This window comes from Dryas octopetala, chromosome 9 (assembly GCF_963921425.1).
Source record: "Dryas octopetala chromosome 9, drDryOcto1.1, whole genome shotgun sequence".
Taxonomy (NCBI): Eukaryota; Viridiplantae; Streptophyta; class Magnoliopsida; order Rosales; family Rosaceae; genus Dryas; species Dryas octopetala.
In genome coordinates this window covers 12,561,231-12,576,676 of record NC_141374.1, presented here as the reverse complement: position 1 = coordinate 12,576,676, position 15,446 = coordinate 12,561,231, and the positions used below count along the sequence as shown (strand labels likewise).

The 15,446-nt window shown below is 33.3% G+C and overlaps 1 protein-coding gene and 1 pseudogene across 3 annotated transcripts; both read right to left on the bottom strand.

The window, feature by feature from the left end:
• Window positions 1–1,247: 1,247 nt before the first annotated feature.
• On the bottom strand, window positions 1,248–5,077 carry LOC147274221 (hydroquinone glucosyltransferase pseudogene; annotated as a pseudogene). 2 transcript variants are annotated; one of them, XR_015119599.1, is made up of 2 exons: window positions 3,488–5,076; window positions 1,248–1,563 (listed from the first exon to the last, which is right to left on the bottom strand). The product of XR_015119599.1 is annotated as a hydroquinone glucosyltransferase pseudogene, transcript variant X1 (transcript). The 2 variants fall into 2 exon arrangements; XR_015119600.1 differs by having other exon boundaries at window positions 1,249–1,501; window positions 3,488–5,077.
• An 8,492-nt stretch (window positions 5,078–13,569) lies between these two features.
• On the bottom strand, window positions 13,570–14,721 carry LOC147274220 (Serine/Threonine-kinase). The gene has a single exon (XM_086227588.1). The coding sequence runs from the start codon at window positions 14,455–14,457 to the stop codon at window positions 13,684–13,686; it is 774 nt and encodes a 257-aa protein (XP_086083714.1). The 5' UTR covers window positions 14,458–14,721; the 3' UTR covers window positions 13,570–13,683.
• Window positions 14,722–15,446: the final 725 nt, after the last annotated feature.

Below are 15,446 nucleotides of genomic sequence, written 5' to 3'. Positions count from 1 at the left end.
TTAATGGTTTCATATTCTTCAAGTGAATAACTAACCTTATGAAATACATACTTTTATTGTGAAGAGATGCCTTTAAATAAATGACCGGTTTAAAATGGATCAACAAAGAGATGATAACACCATATAAACATTATTTGTATTTAACTTTTTTTTTTTTAAGTGTTTAATTTAAATAATTTTGCCTTTAAATTATATTTACAAAAAAATAAAAATAAAAAGGAGAAAAACAAAAAATAGAAAAGAAAAAAAATTGTTCTATCTACAAAATTTGCCTCAAAATTAGATTAAAAAAATAAAAAAGGTGCTCTATCTAAATAATTTTGCCCCTAAATTAGTTTTGAAACTTAAAAAAAAAAACTGTTCTATCTAAGTAAACTTTCCTTGAATTAAATTCCAATTAAAAAAAAAAGTTTTTTAAATGCTAATTATATGGAATGACCGAAATACCCTTTGAATTAACAGAAAATTTGACAAAACTTGACAATAGGTGCCACATTATCACTTCTTGTAAAGTTTGGGTGGTTGATTGTTAAAAAAAAAAAAAAAATTTGGTAGTATATCTGCACACCCCCTTAGTTTGGGTAGTGTTAGTGCAAAAAACCCTATTTGGTTAGATTAATAACATAACTGCCGACATATATGTCATGTGTTGTCGCAGTTGGGTATAAAAGTTTCTCATTCATTTCCCAAAAGTACAGCTACAGCTAGATGTACGTGAAGTCGCAATCCTACCTTGCTGAAATTGATAAGAAAAGCTGTCCTAATATATGGCTGGATTCTCTTCTTTGGATCAACTTATTTAGATTAAATCTTGGTTGAAACTTTGAAGTTAAACATTTAATCCAATTTTCTATTCAAAAATAAAGTTTTTTTTCTTGTTTTTTCTTAATGGAGATCGATAATCTTTTCTCATATGCATCTATATATATAATGATGAATTAGTCTTTCATATATAAATGAATTTCATATTCTTCATGTGAATGACTAACCTCATGAAATATATATGTCCTTATACTATGACGAGATGCCTTAAATAGATAAATCGATCTGTTCAAAACGGAGGAACAAAAAAATAGTATATACGTAACACATGATATATGTATTTAACTTAAAAGCTTCATGTCCTCTGTTACTAGCACAATCATGGTCTGGAACATATTTTAGATTTTTATCAGCTCATCGAACTCCTCTTCTATATCTTCTTTTTTAGTTTTCTGCAAAAATTTTACTGCGGCATTTCTTCTCCATTGTTGGTTCTCTCTGAAGAATTAGCTCTTTAATTGATATATTTTCTTAATGACTCAAATAATACAGTTTAGTATTTATATTGAGGTTAAGTAAAGCACAAACTCTAGTTTATTATTACATTATCAATTAGTTAAGTAGCTCTAACATTAATCAATAGCTGATATATATCCCGATCCTCATGACATCTGCTTGAAGCCGTTGATCTGTTGACACGTGGCTTACTGATCTTGATCCCTCAATATGCTCCCTCAAGCTGAGGGGAGGATTACGGACCGCAAGCTTGGTTAGCAGATAGTGAAACCGAGATTCGAAAATCTGAAATGCATGAATAAATATAAACTGAGTGCTGGAGGTAGATATTTTTGTTATTTGAGGTTAAAATAAGATTACAACTCTTAAATGTTTCAATTCTAGAATGCACATTTTTCCAATTTTTCCCTCACAATTTTTTTCACTATTATGTTAATGTACGGTAATTTTTTATGGACAGTACTTGGGGGTACTCCAAGATCATCCCACCCCCAAAATTACAATTTCGGTAATGTCAGCGCATGATCGAAAACGTTCACTTTTTAGATCACATATTATAGATCATCTCTGTAAAAAATCAACTCAATCGAAAATCGTTTGATTATATAACTATTATCGATTAAATATAAAAAATCAACGATTTTGTCAAAAAATTATTCTTTAATCAGAAACCATCGATTTTTTCTACTTAATTGAAAACAGTTATATAATTAAACGATTTCCGATTGATTTGATTTTTTGCAAAAATTATCTTTAATAGGTTATCTAAAAATTAAACGGTTCTGATCATGTACCGGTATTACCGAAATCAGAATTTGGTAGGGTGACCCAAGTGCTGTCCATTTTTTATAAAATAGAATGAGCTGTCAATGCGTATATTGTATGTTTAATGTTTTATTATGTTGTTGATGTTGCAATTCGAAGAGTTTCTTAGTGGTGCTGGTTGTTGAAAGCCAATCGGTGATTTGTTGGAAGCTAATGTGTGGTTTGTGGCACTAATTTGTTTCTTTTTTATCTACTTTTCGGGATGCGTACATGTCAATTCTATTTTGTGATAAACTGATAATGCATATGCTTACAAATTAAGTACATTTTTAGCTTGTCAAATGAATGAAGATAAAGCTAGTTAGCATGTGAAATTTGGGGTGCTAAAGTTCCTTGTATGAAGGGCATTTCACCAAGTTACCATGTTACATTTTACCCACATCAATATCTTTAATTCATTGCAAGTATATATAGATCCAATAAAAATGCAAGTATCTATAATAGGACTTACAAGTTACTTCAAAATACTTGTGGATGCATTGTTTATGCTTCACCAAATCAAATACCTGGTGATCCTCTGAAAGAAAAAAACCTAGTGATATAATATAAGGAAACTTCTATTTAGGTTCTTTAATTTAACAATTTACCGAATAAAGTCTTATGACTTTTAAAATTCTAATTAAAGTTCAATAATATTGTAACCATTTCATATTACATAATATTAATCCATTAGTTTTATTTTTTTCACACATATTAGGTGTTGAGCCCTTGACGATCATGTTCGAGTGTTCGGCAGTGCATTTCTATTTTTTCTCAAGCCCTGGTTTGTCGGCTTTATATTAGGTTTCCGCCCAAAATTTCAGAGTTAAAACCTAATATGCAGCCTTCACAAACCTCATTCTATACCCTAGAAAGGTATGAGGTGAATCTGTACCATATACCCTCAAAAAATAAAAAAATAATAACATATATATTTTTTTGACAAGACAATGATCGAAGGGGTTTATTTAAAAAAAAAATAAGTACTTTATTTGAGAGAAAAAAAAAGTCATAATTTTTTTTTTTATAATAAGAAAGAAATGTTAGAAGGGTTAAATTCTAATTTTTCCTATAATATATATTCTGATACATTTGGTCCCAAAACAACCTCAATATGGACTGGAAGATGTGCAAAGTGAATGCAACATTGGGCTAGAGAAGTTTGAGGACTATTGCATCTAACCTCTATCCCTGCCCCATAATTCAGCCCAATGTATATATATTGATATGAGTCATTCTTCACCTAACGTTTATCCCAGCCCCATACAAGTCCAATATAAAACAAATAAAATGCTCAACCAATAATGTAAAAAACTAAAAGAACATTGACAGATAAGTCCAAATTAGGCAAACAGATCATTTATTTCATTCAAGTTTTAATGAAAGCATTCATTTGAGACGTTACTTGGGAACTTAGTTCTTGTGGCCCTTCCAAATCTGAGCCACCTGGGCAAGTGATTTGGTAGACGACCCTTCTTGGCTCAAAGCCACTTCGGCTAACTCTTTCAGCTTTTTCATCTTGTTCGTGAGTAATTTCCCTTCATCTCCTTCAATTAGGGCCTTTGCATAGTTAGCAATATCTTGGTGCTCCACTAAACCCTTATCATTCATTTTGACCCTTAATGCCACCTTTAAACCATCCACTAGCTGTACTGCATTCATCCTTTGCTCTGCATAGAGTGGCCAAGCAATTAAAGGCACACTATGCACTATGCTTTCCAGTATTGAGTTCCACCCACAATGGGTCAAAAAGCCACCTGTTGAGCCATGACTTAGCACTTGGACCTGTGGAGCCCAAGAGGGCACCACTAGGCCCACCTCTTTGGTCCTCTCCAAGAACCCATTGGGTAGAAAACTCAAAGGGTCCTTGGTACTTTGGAGTACACTAAAGTAAGAGGCATTTTTGGCACCCTCATTTGGGGTCTTAACCACCCAAAGAAACCTCTGCCCACTCAATTCAAGTCCCAAGGCCAACTCATTCATCTGCTCAAGTGTGAGAGACCCACCACTCCCAAACGAAACAAACAACACTGACCCAGCTGGTTGCCTATCTAGCCAGCTCAGACACTGGTTCGAATCAACCCCCCCTTCACTCGAACCGGTCTTTATGACCGGTCCAACTGGGTAAACCGGTGGAAGATCATGTCCTTCTTCCTTGAAAGCCTTGAAAGCAGCCGGTTCCAATTCCAAAAAACTATTGACCATGATCCCAGCAGCCGTCTGATACCTCTTGGACAAGTGAATCATCGCTCCATAAGCCGGGTTGGTCCTATCTTGAACCGGGTCCACAAAATCTCTACCATGGAGAGGCACACAGCCCGGAAGTTGGACCGGTTCAGGCAAATCCCTGTACTCACAAGAAGTGGTTTCATGAAGCTTTGGCAAATGAAATACAAACCACAAACCCATAGCCGCGGTAGGGAAGAAAACAAAGGGTAGTACGTTGAATTCATTGGCCACATCAAAGGCGTCCAGACCAAAAAGATCAACCACAAGGGCCACTAGCCGAGTTGACTCGGCTAGGACCTTAACCGAGTCTCGTATAGCAGAGAGGGAACGAGGTACGGTGAGAGCGATTCTGGTTTCCATCAAGGCGTCCTCGGGAAGGTCGTCGAAGCTTACGGGAGGGAGAAAGGTGGAGGATATGGTTTGGGGCAAGGCTTGAAGGACTTTCTTCTGGGGTGCCAAGGACGACCCGTCGTTTGGGATGATGAAGGTGACGGTGAAGTGGTGGTAGACGACGAGTCGTTTGGCCAACTCGACAAGCGGGATGAGATGCCCCAATCCTGGAGTTGGGACGATGATTACGTTGGGATGGGGGTGTTGGGTGTGTTCCATTTTTTGGTTTGTTTCTGGGTTTGGAGTGGCCAAGTATTTAATGAAGAATTTTGAGAATGGTGGACTGTTTGTTGGTGAGTCTGGAATGTAGTTGGTTGCTGAAACTTTGTTGATAAGACCATGGGCTCACCACGTTACTGCTTGTCTATTTCTGCATTTTTCATTTCCAACTTCTTGTCATTTTGCTTTCTCCTCCATATATTATATTCACATTCTGCTGTAGCCATAACGTCATCGGCCTGCATGCATCATGCATGCATATACTATTAAGTAGGGATATTAGGATATTAGCCCTTTAAACTAATTTTGTATAGAATCTAACACCATTAGTTTTTTTTTAATAGCTAAAGCCCGTATTTAAAAGTCTACACCATTAACAATAATCCATAAGTTTTCTATTATTTACAAGTTTTGTCATTATGTAATTAATGTTGATTTCAGATTTTTCTCTCCTACAAATCACTAAACTATAGGAAATCATTAAATTACTCTTATTTAAATATAAAAAATAATAGATATGTGAGTTTTTTTTATTAGAGATATGTGCATTTTTTTTTACTGGAGATATTTGAGTTTTTATGTTGTAGGTGTTTTTTGTTTTGTCTGTTGGAGGTGTATTAGTTAATGCATGTAGGTTCCTTATTAAATAAATATTCTAATGTAGGTTCCTTATTGAATATGATAACATAAGTTCTTATTGAATAATTCATGTAGGTTCCTTAGTTTTTTTCTTTTTTATACAAATGTTTGCAATTCCTTTGTTGTTGTAGGTTATTTACTTGTGTATAGTGTAGGTTCATTATATTCCTTGAAATTTTATGGTGTAGGTGTGTTGAAGTATATATATTCCGTAGATTTCTATTTATTGCATAATATATTCTAATTTTATTAGTGTAGGTTGCTTAATTAGAAATTTATGAAAAATTCATATTTGAAATAAAAAAAATAAAAGTCCAAACAATGAATTATGAGCATTAAAAACACCAAAGATTTAAGAAGTAATAACAACAGTTACCAACAATAAATAGTGGAATAATAGTCTGACATAGAATTGAGGGCATAAAAGAGATTTACAATATCTGAATTTTAAAAAATGCTGATTAAGAAATAGGGTTTTTTTTTTTAAGTCCATTTTTTAAAATTCACTATTCATCCGGTCCAAGCGCTACAGTAAAATACTGTAGCGGCCCACTTTTTAAAAAACCGGTGCTACAGTAACAGCGCTACAGTGACGCCGTTATTGTAGCGCGCTACAGTGTTTTTAAAATGCCATTTTTCCCTCTTTTTTTTTTTTTTTTTTTTTTTTTTTTTTTTCCATTTCAGTACCAATTGGTACATAAACTACCCAAAAAAAACAAATAATAATTTATGTATTTTCATGTCATAAAACATGTTAAATAATAACCAATATAAAATACAAAAAATCAAGATGAGGCATCCATAATCTTTTACGTTTTAATAGTAAATATAATTGTTACTATCGAATAGTAACAATCATCTATTGCTACTGTCGGGCAGTGGCAATCAAGTATTATCATTGTTTGATAATAACAATCACTTATTGCTACTGTCTGGCAGTAACAATCAGAAATTGATATTGTCTTACAGTAACAATCACCTGTTGAAGATAACTAATATATCTTGTTATCGTCATACAATAACAATCACCAAAATTCAAACCATAGAAAATTACAAAATTCAGAGAGTAACAATCACCTGATTGCTACTGTCACACAGTAATCTTTTATGTTTTAATAATAAATATAATTGTTATTATCGAATAGTAACAATCACCTATTGCTACTGTCTGACAGTAATAATCACATATTGCTACTACCTGACAGTAATAATCACCTACTGCTAATAACAATCACATATTGCTACTGCCCGGCAGTAACAATCACATATTGCTACTGCCCGGCAGTAACAATCACATATTGCTACTGTCCGACAGTAGCAATCACCTATTGCTACTGCACAACAGTGGCAATCAAGTATTGTTATTGTTTGATAATAACAATAACAATAAATTAGATAATATAATTTAAACTTAATACAATCACTGTGAAAGCATAAATAACTAAATGAATTATAAACTTATGACACAATTACAACAAACTAAAACATAATCACAATTCCGTTGAAAAAGAAAAATAACTTGAAACTTCCGGATATCCTTGTTCTTAACATGGCATTTCTGTCGAAAGAAAAATAGAAAGTTAAGTACTCAGCAAGAGCAAGACTGATAAATGCAAGCACATTAAAACAAGTGTGTGTGAATGCGCAAAAAATATGTAGAGAGAGCTACCTGGTTGCTCAAACATGGCTCTTCTTGCTTCTGGTTCAGGCAGAGGCACAATAATCTAATTTTTCATGGTCAATGGATAACTTGATTAAAATAATAACTGGATTCAAAATATGCATGATCATGTGAGAAATTGCCATCATATTGTGATACCTAACTAGAAGATAATGCAAACAAGGGCCAAAGGATGAGATACTGTAATCTACTGGAATTAAACCTTTCCATGTTCTATACCATTATCAACTTCAATTAATTACAACTAAACCCAAAATAATCCGACATCTACCATATGGTGGTTTGCAACACAAATCCATTATCACCTAATAATAATTAGCAGCACTCAACAAACTCATGCTCTGATAACGATTGCACAACTATATTTTTATTCTAGCAACATCTCAGTTTGTCATATCAATCCAACATAACAATCTTAATATATCACCTGGAGGTGTATGCTTGTATCATATTGGCTCTTCAAAGCATACTCATTGTATACACAGGCCTAGTAGGTGTGATGACAGTCACCTCGAAAATGCTTGTGAAAATGTTTCATAGTTAATATTTGTACTATTGGTTTTCTGTGTGTAAAGCTTAAGTGTTTTTGCTGAAATTTGTTTGTAATGGTTGATATTTCCAGAAAAAAAGGATAGTTGTCATGATAGGAATAGGATTTGGAGAATTATTTAAGGTAGCCTAGGGTTTCAAATTAGAAATTTTCCAGTTACCAACAATCAAACTCAAATCAATTACACTAACAAGTAGAAGATGTCAAGGGGAGAGAGTACATACCAAAATCGGCTAAGGCCGCCATCGGACTCGTCGGAAAACAGGGAGAGAAGACGCTGACTTCCAAGCTTCGATTTGCTGCAACTAGTGGTCGAATGAACGATCTAACCACACCATCAGACTTCTCTCAACGCAAGGAATATTCTGGTGGTCAGCAACAGTCGCACCGTCGTCGGAAAACAAGTTGATGGCGGCAAGCCGTCGATCTTCTTCTTTGAGTCGCCTCCTACAGAGGTCGTGGAGATGAGAGAATGGCACCATAGAGTTCAGATTGACGAGAGGAATCGACTAGTGGTGGTTCGACACCTTGGTGTCGCCAGAAATTGCAGATCACCGGAGATGACAGTCGGCACTGGTGGTTCTCAAACTGTTCTCACAGTGGCTCATCTTCTCGCAATGGTTCTCAAGCCGTCGATCTTCTTCTTCAAGTCGCCACCTACGGAGGTCCTATACAGAAGAGAGAGATGGGGGTGAGGAGAGATAAATGAGAGAAATGAGAGAAATGAGAAAGGGAGAGGCAGAGAGACGGAGTGACAGACGGAGAATGATGGAGACGGAAGAGAGGACCGGTTTGGTATAAACTGGGCCTCCTTCAAAAACCAAAAAATGACCTGGGTCTTAAAGGTATTAAGAGCCCAAATTTGGGTTTTATAATCATTAACTTTAAGAAATATCTATATATATATATATATATGAAAAGTAGGTGAGTTGACAATTAGTCAAAGCCATTAAGACATGAAAAAAAAATGTGGGTTTTAATGAAAGAAATATAAATTTGTAGAGAATTTCCCTAATTGTCTATATTAAGTATTAACACCGGCATAAGAGAGCAAGAAGCTTTCTACAAAGTGCAAATAGAATTACCCGTTAAAATAAAATTATATTTTATTATGAAATTAATAATGTGACATAATTAAAAGTTATTCTCTTCTGTGTTTTTATATGTTCAAGAATCACCACTTCTTTAATTTTTCTCTTATATATTTTGCCGTTTGGAGAAAAATAATTAAAACATTAGAAGAATATTAAAAGTTTATTCCTTTTTTTTTTTTTTGTTGAGGAGCTGTAGGCCTGTAAAGAGTTTTGGTAACTTGATCAACTCTTTGTTGTTGGCTTTTGCCAAAAGGAAAGGCTGGCTATTGATAAGACTAGCTATCCTTATGGCTGCATTAACTTCTTAACTATATATGAAGTCACAATGTCACAATCTACACACAAAATATCTATGAATCTATTGCTTTTTATCACACATAATTTATACTAAAAATACACGACACACACTGGAAAGTAAGATAGATTAGACCACTTCTTTTTGGGTTTGCAATTGAATATGGAGAAAAATATACAGTCTCTGTGTATACGTAATTAAGGAACATTTCCTAACAAGGGCCACATACTTTTTAAATTAAAGTTTATTTTGGTTCATGTAGTTTGATCAAGTTTTAGTTTTATTCTTATACTTTTAATTATTTTAATGTTAGTGTACTTTATAAACTGTTACAATTCAATAACACGTTAAATTTTCATTTATTAAATCATTATTTGTTCTTAAATTATTAAATTATTTGTAAAATTCGAGACTAAAATTGTAATAATTTGTAAAAAATAAGATAACAATTGCAATAATTTGTAAGGTACATAACTAATTAAAGTGTAATAAATTTGACAATTTAATAGACATAATTACTAATATATTATTGAATTGCAACGAATACAAAACTAAAATTAAAACTTTGAAAATGTATGAACGAAAATATAACTTAGTCCAAATTACATTAATCAAAAGTCAAATTTGACCATTAAAAATCTTAAAGTTAATGATCAAGAAGTGCCACCATGCCTACTAACGCAGATCATGACATGCATGGACTGTATACGTGTCTCATCAGTTTTAAGTGGAAAAATATCCCCAAAATGCTTAGTCCCAAAAAAGGGACTCTTCCAGGAAATGATTGTTTATATATATGTCCTCATTACCCCTCTTTATCTCCTCGTGTTGATGATAAACCCATAAGGTCCTCTTTACATATTTTTTTAATTCTTTCTTTTTTTCATTCTCGGTTGCAGCTATGGTGAGGGAGAGAGAATATGTTGAAAGTTTTTTACTTCAATCTGGTTAAATGATTTGGATTTTTTTATTTTTTTCAATCTAAAAGTTTTTTCAATATATATATGCTAATCAGGAAAAGGAAGAGGGAGAGAGAATCTATGTGGTGTTTGTAATGGATATGCCATGGCACTATGGCACAAAGAAGATGAGGACAAAGGATGTGAGATTTTTTCTTTTATAATTTTTAAAAGTCAAATAATAAAAGGATAGTTGTTGTAATTTTACCTTTCGTAGATATGCGTACCAGCGTACGTAATAGATATACCACCCTTCTCCAGTATTTCTATTTCACTTATTTGATGGAATTGATTATATATAGTCAGGTCAAACTCATGATTTTAAGGAGGGGGTTATTGAAGTAATTTCAGGAGTCTGGAATTTTGCCGGTAGGTATGGTGGTGAACTGGTGATGAAGTCAGGGCTTCCCGACAGGGAGTGCAGTGCGCGTACGGCCTTTCTTGTCTATTTGTGCTTTTCGTGCATCATGTGTGTGGAACTGTGGGATATATAATTAAGGCTTTTGTAAAACAAAATGCACCACTGATTGGGAATATTTTAAATTGTTATCTGAACAAAAAAATATTTTAAATTAGTATATGAATTAATAGAAAGTTATAAAATAATATATATGTTACAAATTATGCTAGTGTAAACAATATTAACATGATTTTTTGAATAATGTGAACACTAAATTTACACCACATGTATTAATGATATTATATTTTATTTATTTTTAAGGAATTAAAAATTTTTGTAGTTTTTTTTAAAATTTTTTTTTTATCAATATGACATTATAAATCCATGTAGAGCAAATTTGGTGTTTACATCATTAAAAAAATTCACGTTATTGTTGTCTAAACTGACATTTAACCGTCTAAGCAAAGATTTTAGTGTGAACTAATATTGATTAAATTATAACAAAGGTTATATTTTAAAGTTTAAAATAAAAAATGGGCTGATATATTGCTAGGCAACTTGAAAAAAAGTGGTTATAGGCTGGTCCGCTTCTTAATGAGCCGAGCAATTGACATTTTTTTAATTTCTTTGTGTTTTACAATTAATTTAGTCACTGATTAACAATAATAACCATCGTCATTATGCAATTGATTTTGAGTAACACCACACGTGAATGAGTGTATTGAAAATAAAGATATCACATTGAAAATATAAGGAGTTTTGAACTTCTTCAATTTTTATTATCACTTAATTTTGAATAAAATGTTCCAATTTCCTTCAAACACAATATATGACTTTGGTAAAACTCTAAACTAAAATCGTTATATGTGACTTCTCGTGAGCATGTGAGTCGGACTCGAAATTTGAACCTTTTTGTTTGCCATGAAAATAAGTACTCGTAATTTGGCTTAATTGAATTAATTTGGATAGCTTAAGCTCATAAAGTTTTGCATGGGCTGAATTTGGGTAAGTTTATTTGAATCTGATTTGAGTCTATTCAACACAAAGATTAAGTAGGTCAATCAAACCACTTGCATTCCTAGTTTCAGAAGCAATCGATAACTTGATATATATACCAAACCGAACGTCAATACGGTAGGAACAAATGGATCGATCTGTTAAGAAACGTAGTCCCATTATAACTAACGAAGATCTTGATTCTCTATTATGTTTGTTTTTGTTTATTTTAATTCTAGCTTTGTATTACAAATTCAAAAGTAATGCATGCATGGATAAAGTAGTGAGTAAATTTATTCTCCAAAAGCATAAGGACCAAAATTAATTTCTTCAATAAAACTTGGATACAGCGTGAGCATTAATTATCACATGACTCAATTAAATTTTTATTTAGTAAGAAGTTGATATTTTTTCGACCAGAAAAAACGAAATTGATATTTTCAGATTTGAAATTTTGAACTGAATTACTTGGCCCAGTAATAGGTAACTCATTTACTCACTTTGTCATGGATTTCGTACCCAGGTGTTAACTGATAGGTAGTCAGCCTAAACTTAAAGAGGCTTACCTACCTAGAGGTAGTCACGAATGGCCTTCAATATAAACCGGGGCCCAATTACCATCTAAGCAAGTTGGAAGGCCCACTTCACCATCTTTATTAAATTTGGGGGCCATTACCATTACCTGAGACCAATCTAGCTTTTTCATCCTATAATTCTTCTTCTTTTGACATAGAAAGATTGAATTTCTAATTACACTTCCTGACTCTAGTGGTTGAAAGTATTTATATTTATAATTAAAGTTTGAAATTTGAATTTCCTTCCCCTAATACCATTTGGTTGATTTTTCTAATCCATTTAAAAACTTATTAAAATAAAAATAAGATATTAAGATCATCATCATATAAATATACATTTCTTGATCATATATAAATGATTGAGATAGATGCATATATTTCAACAACTGCGCCTCTCGATCATAAATTGTTGATATGATAGTTGAGAAATATGTTCCTTGTTTTAACTATCTTAATTATTAACTAATAATTTCACAACATCCCATGGATTTATAATTTTATTTAGTAATTGAAAATTTTTCTTGTTTAATTTTATAAAAGACTTTTATGAGTTTTAAAGATTGAGTCTACCAAATGCACACTCCACCATAGGGTACACGAGAATGAATATTTTCTTATAAGATGTATATATAGTCTAGAAACATAACATTATTATTAAGAATTGGTCTAAATATATAGTATAATAAGAAAATATTATTCAGTTTGAAGTAATGCGTTATGCATTTGTATCGTGCAGTACGTTATACCTTGTGCAAAAAAAATTGAGAATTTCAAATCGATCTATACCATGCCAAAATGGTTTCGACAACGTAAAGTCATCAATTGATGGACGAGAACATAAATTTATTAATCTCGTCGGCACTTGAATGGATTTATATAAATTCAATAAAATTTGAAACTATATATGATCATATTAAGAGCTACCTAAACTGAGAGTTATTGAACAAAACAAAAGGTGAGAGAAGGAAACCTAAAAGTTGAGAATTATTTAATCATATATTTAGCCTTAACGCACCCCTCAAATTGACCAATTAAGGCGCGCACACACACATATATATATATATATATTACATACTTTAGATGAGTAGATATTTTAGATCCAACTCGAAAATATGTTTTACAAAGATATTTTAGATATATCTAGAACATGGAATAGGATTTCTTATTTATTTGTCTACCTATTTTCTTACCATATTTTTATCTTGGCCATCAAAAAGAGAGTAAAGAGAGAAAGAAAGGAAAAGAGGTGAAAGAGTTGATGGCCAAGATTAAAAACATGATAGGCAAATGGGTAGATCGAGGATTGTAATTCCTAAAACATATATATATATATATTGAACAGATCAGTCTACAATACAAAACCATGAATGAAATTGTCAAAGTTGTAATTAAACTGAGCAAATGCATATGATAATATAAATAAATAGCATCGATCCGCATATATTATAATTAGTAAATACTTAAACTGAAAACATACATATATATATATATATTATAATTACATGCATATACGTGACTACAAAATTTCGTATTAATTCTAGATTTCTAGTTAATTAATTATATATAGCTACATGCTAAGCACATGAAATACCAATAGAAGTAGTACTTGCAAATCTCTCCGACCCTGTCCTCCGAACCAACGACCCAATCTCCGGCGAGAGACCACCGAACTCAAACTCATGAGGAACGACTTCAGGGATCGTCGTAAGTGCACCGGACTTATCGTACACGACGTACAACCCGTCCTGCTTGGACTGCTCTTGCACTCTAAAAACGACACTGGAATTATTTGGTTTTGACTTGAAAACGGAGCGGAGGAGTTTGTTGAGCGAGCGAGAGAGCATCGAGGGCTTTTTGGGGATTGCGGCGGGTGGCTGTGGAGGCGGCGGAGCTCGGCGATCGGGTAGATGAGGCATTGACATGGTTCTGCATGATATAGCGGAGTCAAGCTGGCGTTTGAACGAGTTGAGCTCGAAGGAGTCGTAGAGTGTGCTGCCACAGTCCCATACAGGCCGAGGACGAGAGTCGAACAACTTTTGTTCTGTTGCTTTATTTTGCTTCAGTAGAGGAAGAGGACGAGAGTCAAACTTCTGTTCCATTGCTTTATTTTGATTCAAAGGAGGAAGAGGGTGAGAGTTGAACTTTTGATCTCTTGTCTTATTTCGATTCAAAGGAGGAAAGTACAATTTTGCTTCATTTAGCGGAGGAGGAGGAAGTTGAAAATCGAACTTTTGCTTCGTTGTTGGTTTCTTTGGATTCAGATCCGGTAAAGGAAGACGAGAGTTGAACTTTTGATGCTGCAAAGGCAAATGATCTTTACTGCTAGAGTTATGAGCTCCGAGCTCCATTGCTAATTTCTTGGTTAGAGAGAGAGAGAGAGAGAGAGAGAGAGAGAGAGAGAGAGAGAGGGAGAGAGGGTACGTGTATGTAGATTTTAGTATGTGGAGGAGGGGTCGTTAATTTGCTTTTGAAAATGGTTGGTGAAGGATCGATAAACGCGTTAGTTATGAGTTATGACATGAAGCAAAAAGAGGGTGGTAGCTTGCAATTTGCAGTGTTCACGGTCTCCACATAGCGGCCATTACTTTCAACCGAGCATTTGCCGTGTCCAAGCTTCCCATTTATTTAGCCTTCTGATCATCATGAGAGAGAGAGAGAGAGAGAGAGAGAGTTGGCCTTAGACTTTTATTGTCTTCCGTCTTTAATTATTATTAATCTCTTATTAGACACCTGTAATCACATGATTGAGGTGTGTTGTGTGTACAACGCAAACTATCATATATTGGCCACAAGAAATTGGAGAAAAAAGAAAGAAAAAAGGATAATATATTAAACAATAAATAGTATTTCAAGGGGATTCTATTCCAATTTTTTATTGACCCAGAAAGTTAATGAGGTAGTTAAATACTTAAATGGCTGATGGCTCTCACTTTCTCCCTCTGACGGCCTGACCCACCCTACATATGCGGATAAAGATCATTTTCAATTTTATAAAATAATTATTATGGATTACGTATTGCTTGCACTTAATGCAAGCGAGTGAGCGACTGCCGACTGGTGTGATATTTTGATATTTATCCATTATTTATGTTTATACAAATCAGCAGAAGCTATGTTAATTAGCATAATATAGATATTTTGGGTATCTTATTTTTCTTTTTATGCGTTTTTGTTCAAGCATTTAATATGGCACTTAGCATGAAATAGCAATTTAAAACCCAAAAAAAGTTGTGATCAAAAGAGTCTTGGGATTCGAGGCAAATTATAAAATTGAGATCATTAATTTTTCATATATATTATTTGAATCGAACATAATAGATAAAGATATAAGATCTGT